Source organism: Haliotis cracherodii, unplaced genomic scaffold (genome assembly GCF_022045235.1).
Source record: "Haliotis cracherodii isolate W230 unplaced genomic scaffold, xgHalCrac1.p SCAF_6, whole genome shotgun sequence".
NCBI lineage: Eukaryota > Metazoa > Mollusca > Gastropoda > Lepetellida > Haliotidae > Haliotis > Haliotis cracherodii.
The window spans coordinates 59,714,728-59,727,693 of NW_027266319.1; the positions used below are offsets into that span (position 1 = coordinate 59,714,728).

At 41.9% G+C, this 12,966-nt stretch overlaps 1 protein-coding gene across 1 annotated transcript in view; it reads right to left on the reverse strand.

The window, feature by feature from the left end:
- Nucleotides 1–10,532, reverse strand: part of LOC139446754 (ectopic P granules protein 5 homolog) — a 75,369-nt gene extending 64,837 nt beyond the window's left edge. The window contains exons 1-5 of the mRNA XM_071228064.1: nt 10,463–10,532; nt 6,242–7,684; nt 5,419–5,586; nt 2,463–2,623; nt 514–596 (exon numbers count right to left, since the gene is read on the reverse strand). Coding sequence (XP_071084165.1) covers nt 514–596; nt 2,463–2,623; nt 5,419–5,586; nt 6,242–7,684; nt 10,463–10,522 — 1,915 coding nt within the window. The 5' untranslated portion in view covers nt 10,523–10,532. The remainder of the gene's footprint in view (nt 1–513; nt 597–2,462; nt 2,624–5,418; nt 5,587–6,241; nt 7,685–10,462) is intronic.
- Nucleotides 10,533–12,966: the final 2,434 nt, after the last annotated feature.

Below are 12,966 nucleotides of genomic sequence, written 5' to 3' on the forward strand. Positions count from 1 at the left end.
TTTCTATCCCTGAACATTACATGTAAAATCAACGAGTGAGGTATTCTATGTCTTCATCAGCATCCCCAGAAGGCTGTGAACAAAATGGCCACAATCAATCTCATTAAAATTGGATCTTTTACTGTGATACGATACTTCTCTGCATGAAGATGTAACAATCCTTGTATCCGTGTATCCACACCAAAAAGAGAAAATTAAGCTGAATCATTTTGAGAAAGCTGAGATCTAATTGGCAAAAGAACCCCTGCATCCTTCACTCAGTGCTGATAGAGAGGTCTTCAAATTGGCACCGTGCCTGTTGACCAATCCATTTTGAAAAAATTAAACATTGTTCAACTATTGAAAATTACTTCAAACACTGGATACAACACTTCCAGGATCCGAAGAGTGGAAGGAAAGATGAATTTAGACAAGGGATAACAGGTGATCGAAAAATGTTTTGAAAATCGATGACTTGGAGCATCCACTGCCTGCCATTTTGTGAACTGAACAGCTGTCATGAATCCTACTCACCATGAACTGGAGTGTTTTTGGGGATGTCTCTCAGTCCCGGTGAGTTCATGAACAAATTGTGAAGGTAGGATTCAACCTGAAGCCTGAAATATTACATAAGAATGAGAATAAAAATACTTGTCAATCTTGCCGTATTTAGAATATAGGGATGAGGATATAGCAAAGGGCAGATAACACTTTCGACATTTGAGTGCCTGAGCATTTGTTTGTTTTTTAACACCACACTCAGCAATATTCCAGTTCTGTAACGGCAGACCAGGAAATCCAGTGATTGATATCATGGGTATCGGTTTACGCAATTGGGATTCAATGACATGCATCAACCAAATCAGCAAGCCTGACCACTCGATCCTGTTAGTCACGTCTTACGACAAGCGCAATCGACATTTACAGCAAGCATGGGTTGCTGAAGGAGGATTCAAACCAATGGTTTTACGCCGCGTTGAGCAATATCCCAACAATGTCACTGCAGGCGGGGAGGGGAAAAGAACCACCAGAAAAGGGCTTCACAAATTGTACCCATGCGAGGAATTGATTCCGGGCCTTCAGAGTGATGAGCTAACGCTCTAAAGCATAACTCATGTCAAAACATGAGTTTCTCATTTATTCAAAACCAAAAATTTACCAGGATAATAGTGACTGAGTTTTCTTGTCACTGTGTACACCTATCGAAAACAAAAACGTTACCAGGATAATAGGGATTGAGTTTTCTTTGCACTGTGTACACCTCTTTGAACAGTATTTCAGTCATACCACATCACCATGATGTGGGAGGAAAGCCCACATTGATGCAGGTCTTAGACATTTACCACTTAGATGAAACTCAATGGTGCTGTCAAACCGAGAAACATAATTAAGGCAAACCAGGATTCACCCCAATTATCTTAGGTTTCGGAACAAAAAAGGGAGCGAATTCTAGCACCTTTTCTGGCTGGGCCACCAGTGCCATCTACTATGATAAATTACTCAAAGGGTAAAACTCCTTGGCATGTCTTACAATGCTGTGAGTGATGCGTACTAAGGGCTGTTACGATTCACTCTCGTATTTGGGGAATCGAACCGTAACCATTCATGAATTGAATTCGTTATTCATGGCCACTAGAATCGAATATTTATAAATTTGCTATCATGTAACCCATTAACATACCCTGTACCTAAAAATATCCATAAAAACATTATATGCATAGATTTCTTTCAATGACAACACTCTAATAACATTTAATTTGACAGTATTGTGGTCACTGTCGCATTTGAGCAGATACTAGTACCTGGACAAGTGATGTATATGAATGTATAATATATTAATAATTAACAAACCATGTCAAATAATTTGTGTTGCTTTTGTTTCATTGAATATAACAAATAATACATCAACTGCTGACTTGTTATTGTAACTGTGAATTGATATTTGTATTCGTTACCCTATATTCGTGATATGAATCGTATTCGCCTCACAGTGTATTCATTGCAGCCCTATGGCGTACTGTTTCTGAATGTGAGAAGGTAAGCTTGAGGTGTACTGACTTGTTATTGCAACTGTGAATAAATCTTTGTATTCGTTACCCTATATTTGTGATATGAATCGTATTCGCCTCACAGTGTATTCATTGCAGCCCTAAGGCGTACTGTTTCTGAATGTGAGAAGGTAAGCTTGAGGTGTACTGACTTGTTATTGCAACTGTGAATATATCTTTGTATTTGTTACCCTATATTCATGATATGAATCGTATTCGCCTCACAGTGTATTCGTTGCAGCCCTAAGGCGTACTGTTTCTGAATGTGAGAAGGTAAGCTTGAGGTGTACTGACTTGTTATTGCAACTGTGAATAAATCTTCGTATTCGTTACCCTATATTCGCGATATGAATCGTATTCGCCTCACAGTGTATTTGGTACAGCCTAAGGCATACTGTTTTTTAATGTGAGAAGGTAAGCTTGAGGTGTACTGACTTGGAGAGCTGCGAGGAGTACGCGTGCAGGGTCAGCTCCTCCTGTATGTGGTCTCTGATGGTCTGGAGAGTCACCTGCATGCTGTGCAAGGAGTCCTCGTTCAGTTTGCAGGTCTCATACAGATGGGTGGTGGACACCTTGGATCCATCGCCGCACACAGACTACCAAAAAGAGTAAGGAACATGTGTTTCAGTCAGTCTTACATATGTTTCAGTCAGTCTTACATGCTTCAGTCAGACTTACATGTTTCAGTCAGTCTTACATATGTTTCAGTCAGTCTTACATATGTTTCAGTCAGTCTTACATATGTTTCAGTCAGTCTTACCATGCTTTTAGACCCTAGAACATTCTTCAGTCAAGTCTCGTTAATCGGACAATTGGCTTTATCTGACACTAATGATGGGAACCGTTTAAATCTGTGTTCTTTAGACCAGTTAATCTGACATTCTCGCACTCTGACTCTGACACACCCAATTTGCAATGAATTACTGAAATCACTAATTAATCAGTCTCCTTAATCCGACACCGTGATCAGCGTACTCCGTGATCATCTGCCCGCGAGTACACAGCCTGTGTTTTGATGCGAGACGAGTCTGCTGGTAGCTGCATATTACAATGGCTGCAGAGATAAACTTGCTTAACAATAAACAATTAATGCTTTAAATAAAGAAAACAGGATTAATCACATGCTTAGATTACCTCAATCTCATTAAAATCAGATACAGGTTCTCGCTACTGCTGAGACATCCCCTTTGTGAACTTTTAACGACCAATGAGATGACTAACAGGAAATCAACATTAGCCACGAAGGTAGCAGCTTTCTTAAGCTTTGCAGTACCAGTTTCAAACTGGCGACTTCCATTCCAGACTATGCTTTTTAAAGTATTTTGAATCAGTCATACAGCTTGAGTTATGCATTAGAACGCATATTGCGCTTACAATGTAACTAAACAATATGGATATTTCATTTTTTTATTAAAACGTTATCTATCGTGTAGTTATCGGATTTTCATTTACGAAACGTTCATAGTTTTGTTACTCCGACATAAAGATATGCAACCAACCATGTCGGATTAACGGGACTTGACTGGAGGTTATTAGAGAGATGGTTGCAGTACATGAAAAAACAGAAGCAGCTCCATCCACACTTCCTGTGCTTTGTATTCATCTGATCTCTCAGCCCAAATGCTAATGCTGTCAAGTAAAGTGCAACTTAATCCTGCGTCTCAAACTACCCTAAGCACTTCCGATTTGGGAAAACTTACGCCAATGCAAGAGAACATTAAACAAGAAAGTCCCATGCCTGTAGTTACCTTACCCAATGTCACATGTCATCAATTCCCGATTCAGAATCTCCAGGAGAGAAAAGTGAAAAAACAAACAAAAAGCATATTATTGACTCTAAACAAATGTATATTAAAAAATATTGATTCCATATTTGGCTTTGCAGCAAATACCCAGTATGTATGTAGATGTTGGCCAATGGGTGGAGGGGTTGAGCAAAATTCTCCTTGTGGATTTTTTTTTATATAAAAAACTATTTGATGGGAAGAAGCGGGGATTCGGGAACACAACCAACCATAAACCCCTACCTCCCGATCCCCATCCACCCAGCCTTGATGGGAAGAAGAGAGGGTTCTGGAACCCTAAACCCCACCCCGCCACCCCAACAACACCCCTTCTTGGCAGGAAGAAGCAACGGCTCAGGAACCTGACCAACCCTAAACCCCACCCCACCCCAACCCCACCCAGTCCTTCTTGGTGGGGAGAAGCTGAACCTGACCAACCATAAACTCCACCCCACTACCCCACTCCCAACCCCATCCAGTCCCTCTAGGTGGGAAGAAGCGAGGGTCAAGGAACCCAACCAACCATAAACTCCACCCCACTTCCCCAACCCCACCGAGTCCTTCTAGGTGGGAAGAAGCAAGGGTTCAGGAACCCGACACCAACCATAAACACCATCCCACTACCCCAACCCCATCCAGTCCTTCTAGGTGGGAAGAAGCGGGGTTCAGGAACCCGACCAACCATAAACTCCACCCCACTACCCCAACCCCATCCAGTCCTTCTAGGTGGGAAGAAGCGGGGGTTCAGGAACCCGACCAACAATAAACTCCACCCCACTACCCCACTCCCAACCCCATCCAGTCCCTCTAGGTGGGAAGAAGCGGGGGTTCAGGAACCTGACCAACCATAAACTCCACCCCACTACCCCACTCCCAACCCCATCCAGTCCCTCTAGGTGGGAAGAAGCGAGGGTCAAGGAACCCAACCAACCATAAACTCCACCCCACTTCCCCAACCCCACCGAGTCCTTCTAGGTGGGAAGAAGCAAGGGTTCAGGAACCCGACACCAACCATAAACACCATCCCACTACCCCAACCCCATCCAGTCCTTCTAGGTGGGAAGAAGCGGGGTTCAGGAACCCGACCAACCATAAACTCCACCCCACTACCCCAACCCCATCCAGTCCTTCTAGGTGGGAAGAAGCGGGGGTTCAGGAACCCGACCAACAATAAACTCCACCCCTCCACCCCGCCACCCCAACCCCACCCATTCTTTCTTGGTGGGAAGAAGCGGGGATCAAGGAACCCGACCAACCCTAAAAGCCACCCCACTACCCCAACCCCACCCAGTCCTTCTAGGTGGGAAGAAGCGGGGGTTCAGGAACCCGACCAACCATAAACTCCACCCCACCAACCATAAATTCCACCACGCCACCCCAACCCCACCCAGTCCTTCTAGGTGGGAAGAAGCGAGGGTTCAGGAACCCGACCAACCATAAACTCCACCCCACTACCCCAACCCCACGCACTCTTTCTTGGTGGGAAGAAGTGGGGGTCAACGAACCAAACCAACCTTAAAAGCCACCCACCACCCCATCCCACACCCAAATGTGCCACCTACTGTCAGTGACCAGCAGGGCTTAACCTCGGTGTACCCAGTTTATACCTGAGCACTGATGGACTTGGTGGTGGTGATCCACATCTCCTCCTGCAGCTTCACATAGCTGGACTGCAGCCCCTTCACATCCTCCTCCGCACTGATCAGGTTCTTCCTTGACCGGAAGTAGCTGAGCAGGATCTCGAAAAATTCGTGACCATCTTTCTTTGCTTCTTTCTATAGAAAGACATCAAACCACATCATATCAGACAGCTCCAGCAGTCATATAACACATGGGCACACTAATCATGTGATAACCTCTGGAGTCAGTTGAATCAATATTATCTGCAAAATAATGTTCAACTGCAACATGATATATCTGTGCTAGCACTATAAAAGGCATAGTCAGGACTTGTACAAGCAGTCCCACACATGCACATGCACATGAACCATATACATGCAATAATCTTTAAGGTAATTTGCATTAAATGCAATTTCCCCTCACCTCACTATTGAACACGTTGGATTGTTTTAGAACACAAAATAAACATCCCACCATAAGCATTCTATATCTGTTCTAAGACATCTTAATGCTAAGATGATCTTAACTCTAATACTGTAAAAACAACTTAAGACATTTGTAATGCTACAATTAATTTCTGGAACAGAGTCTGATTCCAGTGCTTTACCTACAAGAAAACATGCTTTACCTACAAGAAGACATGCTTTACCTACAAGAAAACATGCTTTACCTACAAGAAAACATGCTTTACCTACAAGAAAAAGAAACATTAGCACAATCCTACCATGCCTACACAACTGTTTCAAAAGTCATTTATCTGAAACCAGTTCTTTTCAACATTTTAAGATCTGACCATTCTTATTTACTCACCACAACAAAACTCTCAATGAACTGTGGGTTTTTGGCAAGTTGGGGGTTATAATACAACGCCTGGATCTGCTCAATGGTCATGGGCTTGAACACCTGGGCCGTTTCACCGTACACCTTCCTGTGAACAACCCGCTCTCTTACTTCAGGTTTTGGCAGTGGTCCTGCATGAGCACAAGGTTCAGTTCTCACATCAGCCTCCGCCTTTGCGGACTCCTTCTCAAGCTCTGGTTTGGGGAAGGATTCAATGGTTTCTAACACATCTATCAAATTACTTTGGGGCTGTTGCTCTGTTAACTTCACAGAAACTGGCTCTGGTTTCTTTGCTTTGGGGACAAATTCATAGGAGTCCTCAGCACTGTGTTCTGATTGAGATTCTTGACGAGACATCCCTGTGGCACCTTCTGCCTGCACATCGGTCAAACTGTCACCCGTGACGTCCCGAGCCTCATGAACTTCATCGGTGAACATCGATGAAGCCTCTGCCAAAGGATGTTCTTCTTGTTGCATGTCTTTGGGTGCTACGATTTCAGCATTATGTTCTTTAGCCTTTGAGTTCGGTTCATCATCACAAATATTACTTAGGTCACCAACATCTACATTTTCGTCTTCAGCAGTATCTTGTTTGACATCAACATCGCCACCTTCATTCGATGATGCTACAGTTTCAGCTGAGACAGGGGTTTTGTCCTGCTGGGTCAGAGAATAGAATAGGTCGGTATCTTCCTCCACACTTTCCTGTATGTCAACACAGGGAGGAACACTTGCACTGTCAAGTGCAGGAACAGGCACAGCTACATCTGAAGGCAAAGATGGATACATGTGAGCAGCTTCTGATTGTAGTTCAGAATTACTTTCTTCAACTTCATCAGAATTCAATAAGTTTGAAGCAGCATCTAATTCTTTCACAGGTTCAGCCCTGGACACAGATTCTGTCTGCACATCAACAAGACCGTCAATGGCTGGTTCAGAAACACCTTGAACACCATCTGAACTACCCACTGCAGGCTCCTCCGACACGGCTTCTGGCCCCATGGGTTTGTGTTGGCCAGTATCAATGACAACAGCACCAATCCCGGAGACCTGCACCTTCTCATCCTCTTCTTCATCTTTACACACATCTGATTCTGTCCGTGCTGGTTCTAATCCAGGATCAACAGGCATATCTGATGTCCTGGCATCAGGCAGGTCTCCTGCTGGATGATCATCTTCTGATGGAGCTTGTTCCTCAGTGTCTGCTTCTTGAGCTGGATGGTCATCTTCTGATGGAGCTTGCTCCTCAGTGTCTGTTCTGGAGAGATCCTGAAGCACAGACTTTAATGAATCTGAAGCTTCTTTTTCACTCTCCTCTAGGACTTGGGGAAATGGAGAACCTGTGCTCTTGGAGATAGTATTCAAAGACTCTTTTTTCTTTTTCGTTCTGTTATCTTTTCCATCTTTCTTACTCTGTGGATGGAATAAATTATGATTAGAAATTCTCAACCAAAAAAACAGCATTACAAGGGGTCAATTTAACTGCTGTCCCGTTTAAAAATTAGAAAGGCTTGCCGATACATAAAGTAGATGGCCCGTCTGGCTCGTCAAAATTTCACCCCTTCTCTGTGTTTGTTTTATTTTTGTAACTGGCCACGGCTTGTGAATCAGGAAATTTCGATGAGAAAAAAATTAGCGAGAATGAGGTCATGTGAATGATTAACTCAAAGATTATCCTGGTAGAAGGTACAAGGGGTAGCCATTTTTTAATGTTCTGCACAACACCATCTATATTTGCTCATAACAATCGCCACAAAATGGAAGCCAAGATTTAATCTTATAGTGCTGCAAATGACGTTTTAAGGATGAGGTGTTCTAAAATTTTCGGAGTTGAAATTGTATCTTAAAGACGTTGGATACAATAGTTCATGCGCACATCAGTTAACCCCATTGCACGCGGGTTTACCGTGACAAATTACCTCCCTTGACACGCCCTGTCTTCTACATAATTGGTGGTAGAAGCAACGACATGTCCATTCATGAGGGTGGAATCCTGCAACATGTACCTTTGCTATCCCTTCCAAACGTGCCGATAAGTATCAAAATAAAACTGTTCCATTGCATCTCTGAATTTTCAGATTCAGTGGGAAAACAGTGTGTAGAGTTCCTACACATTATTTTGTTAACTTAACATTTTCTTCTCCTCCCTGAACGAGAAGCATAGCTATTTATGATTAATTAATTGCTATTAATGAATAAACAGAAAGCATTGTAGAACATCAAACCTGCCTATTATGTTATATCTAAACAATACTCAATGACAAGCATAATACGTGATTGATTATATCTAGATAATGAGTTATCTCCCTTTTCAGGTATCAGGATTGACGCCCCTAGCTTTCTTTGGGCATGCAAATACTCAATATTTCGCATGGAGACCTTTTGTTCTAAATTTATGCTGCTTGGTGAGTCTGGAGTGGGTTTTGATCTTCTAAATAACTATTTACATGAGTACTTGCTCCTTTGATACCCAAGCCACATTAAATATGTTACTATTTTCCTTCGATTGTTTCCACTTTTGGTCTTTCTTCACAATACTTGTATGTAGTTAAAAAAAACTGCTTGTACTAGTCCGGACTGATGCCGATTTATAGTGCTAGCTCACTGAGATACCATGCCGCAGTTGAACATGAATACCCCACTCAGACACAGTAGCCTGCAACCGCGGGGTATCGCGGTACTTGTCATGTACGCTGAACGGAAAAAAATGCACTCACTAACCGTTATGATTATTCGTGTGCTCTGTATCAGATATCATTCATTTTATCAAACAATGCATATTTTACTGATAAAAGTTCATTATTTACATTAGTAGCTTCGAGTAAAAGCCGGGCCTCGCACTCTGTTTGAAAAGGGAGAGAACTCCATCGTATCGCGGTACAGAGAAAAGTTGTGTATGGAGGTCCGAATTGGACAAAAAGAGGACATAATTCTACCAACCACTTGGTATGATCATGCCAGACATCAGTGATTTGTCCAGACAAGTGCAAAGACAGCACAAGCAAAATTCTAAATGTGTTATCAGCAATAAGGATTCAATGCATTTTTACCGAAAAGTAAGAGAAAAATATTTTTACAAGTCAACAACAAAATATCAGAAATGACATTTTAAGATTGTTTAAAAAAAATTGGATGACAATAATTTGTCACAAAATGGAAAAAATGTTAAAAGTCAACAATAAATATATAAAAAGCACTCCCAGTATGCCCAAAGTATGTATTTATCTTTTGGTTACTAGTGGAGAACGTATTTCTAAGTTTGGCATTATGGCCCTTATGATCTCCCAATAGATTCTGGGCACAGAGCGGGAAAAAATGTGCGGACTACGTAACTTCCGTTACCTTATTAGTCGCCATGAATATGCAGATGATCTAGTTCAGGTCGATAGAGAAAGTTTACTTGGGGAACTGCGAGTTATATCGTTGGCCATTGACAGATGGGGGTAAGGCAATATTACAACAGATGCCAGAAATATGTATCAACGCATTAATAACTCCTTACGTACAGCAAACGGAACATTCCGAGGAAATTGAAAATGTTTACGAAGTGAGCACTTCCTGGTTACCGATTTGCATCAATAGACAGCCGCTAAGAGGCGTGTCCCGCGTGAACTATCTGAAATCACAAATGCCGCGATACGATGAATGCTGCAGTACCATATATATATATACTCACTCCGAGCCAACCAGTCCTTGTTTTAGCCCCTTAATGCCGAGCGCAAGACAGAGTAACAACAAGTACCATCTTTTAACGTCTTTTGGTATGACGCGGCCGGGGATCGAATCCCGGACCTTTCACTGTCCGGGCGGACGCTCTACCATTAGACCACGGAGGCGGTTACACAGTCAGCATGATAGCGTTCCACAATGTGATGGTACAGACTTTTGTTGCATTTGTTAAATATTTGGTAGAGAGATGTGACAACTAGTGATTTTGATAAAATGATTGGTCTAATTACTTGTATGAACTATGCAAAGGAAAAATAACATGATGAAAGTGCGCAAATCGACTCGCAAAGATTCTTGGTCATTTATCTGATCTGTCACTTGCAAATAACAAAACGTATCACCGTAGCACTAGGTGTGGTGAAACTGACGAGAGTGACAGCGGATATTGCTTCAAAAGGGCATATCAATTAATGTACACATTGTTTCAAGCATATTTTCAGTTAAGAACAATACAAAAGCCACCTTGCTTTTCCTGGGCTTGTCTCTCACAGCTTCAGCCATCTTCGACTTTGTTTTGATCATATGACCAGTGGTACCTACAAAATTTGGAATGACGGACGAGAATCTAAAACGAAATATGAAATACAAACAACATGCCTGATACTGTGATATTTACTTTTTCCCTATTAATACAAGACAACTTTTCACTGATTCAAATATTCATACATCAAACTCGGATACAAAACCAAAGTATAGCTTTTTATTTATTTATTTTTTGCACAAGGAAACCATACAGGTGAGTAATTAAGCATATTCTAAATATTGCTGAGCGTGGCATTAAATAACAAATAAACAAACAAACAAACATATTCTAAAATTCCGACGTGCGAGTAGTTTATTGTCATTTTACTGAGAAAATGTGGGTTTTCTTACTTCAGGTTGAGACATACGGACTGACGCCACATAATATAGTCTGTGACGCCATGAACAATCATGAAGAATGGATGACGTCAATTTCAATGTTTTGGGACAATACGTTCAATATTGACGTCGCGCTGCTACTAAAAAAGGACCCCAACTCAAGTCTACAAGGAAATTGGGATTTTTGAGACTCAGTTTGGATATTTATTTTCATTTTGACGATATATATATTTTTAAATAAGATAACTTTATTTCTGGGACCAAATGTCAGTCGATCCGTTCCCCTGACAGAGGAGAGAGAGAGGTGAAATGGGGTTTACGTCGCGTCCAAGTTTATGGCACTTATACGGTGTGTGTATGTTTGTGTGTGTGTGTGTGTGTGTGTGTGTGTGTGTGTGTGTGGCTGCTTGTACCAGTCGAGACTGATGCCGATTTCTAGTGCTAGCTCACTGAGATACCATGCCGCAGTTTAACATGAATACCCCACTCAGACATAGTATACTGACTCCAAGCCGATTAGCCCCTTGTTTTAGCGGTGTCTCGCCGGGAGAGCCACATTAGTTAGAGGGTGTTTCTTTCACTTCACCCAATGTATCTGGAAGAGGGTGCAGAAAGAATGTCTGGTGATGGACTATAAGGAAGATGAGGAGGTGAAGAAGCTGGTGAGAATAGCTGCTGCCCTCCCTCTAGTACCTCGTGACAAAGTGGATGATGTGTGGCTTGATGCCATTGCTGACTCTCCTGCTGGCCCTAAAGTGACTGCCTTCATGGACTACGTGACAACCAGTTGGGTTCAAGGAGGGGCCTTCATGCCAGAGATTTGGAACCATTTCGAAAACCAAGGCCACCGTACCAACAATCACCTGGAAGGGTGGCACAACAAGATAAAGAAACTTGCCAAGAAGTGCCACCCGAACATCTACGAGGTAGTGAAGCTATTTCAGCGAGAGCAGTCACTCAAAAAGGTTGCAGTCCTGAGACTCTCTCACCAGCGGTGAGAACCTTCACGAAGAAAGAAGTACAAGGCAATCGATGCACGTATTGCAGTAATGCAGTACGTAATGACATTAAATCCATTATGATATTCATATGCTATTCATATTCATCAATGTAAAGTTTTGATGAATATGTTATCCTTGTTGAATAATAAATGAGAAAACAAGACTTGTTTTGTTATATACGGTAACCTGTTAGAATCACAAAGCATGTTTTGACAGCATAGCCGCGAGAGCCACATTATACAATCACGCAACCATAACCATTGCCGCGAGAGCCACATCAATTTGGGCTATCTATTTTCGAAATGTGGCTTTGCCGGCCTGTAACCGTTTTAGCCCCTTTATGCCGTGTGCCAGACAGGGTAACAATTTACAAGTAAATGTGATGCCACGTGACACTGAATGAAAATTAAATACTGACTCCAATTAGCAAAACGGTTACTGCTACCAGAGACCATAACCATTTTTAACAAGATCATAAAGAGTACAGAGTCGTGGTAATTTAAACTGCAGTTATATCCTGGGTATACGGGCAGTTTGATCAGCTAGGGTGTTGTCACCTAAACATATCCACATTCAGTACCTTATTCGACGTAATAAGCGCCCAGCTCTAATAAGCGCCCACGGTGACATTTGCTAAGATATTGGCAAGTGAACAATCCCATTTAGCACCCCTTCCGGTTGATCAATGTACACAAGATTTATTTATTCGCATATAATAAGCACTCATGTGTTATATGCACCCTTAATTATGGGTAATTGAATTATGGAAATATATATCTGTCGTACATAAATATTTCAGCATAAATAACGATATTTATCTTTCAACTCAGTTTTTTTCACCAAAAAAATATTCTAGTATAAGCCCCCTATTTCTATTTTTGAGAGTGCCCTGGTCGCTTATTATGTCGAATACGGTATTCTACATAGGTTTGCATTGGTTACATATGTATATACTTACCACGTGATTTTCTGTTTTTATATTGATTAATTGTGTCTTATTGCAAATGTATATAGTTTAGTGCGACTTGGCCAAGATGTTAGGTTTATTAGTTGTTTTCTCAGTACACCCCGGAAGTCCAACTTTTACATAGTACCACTGGCAAC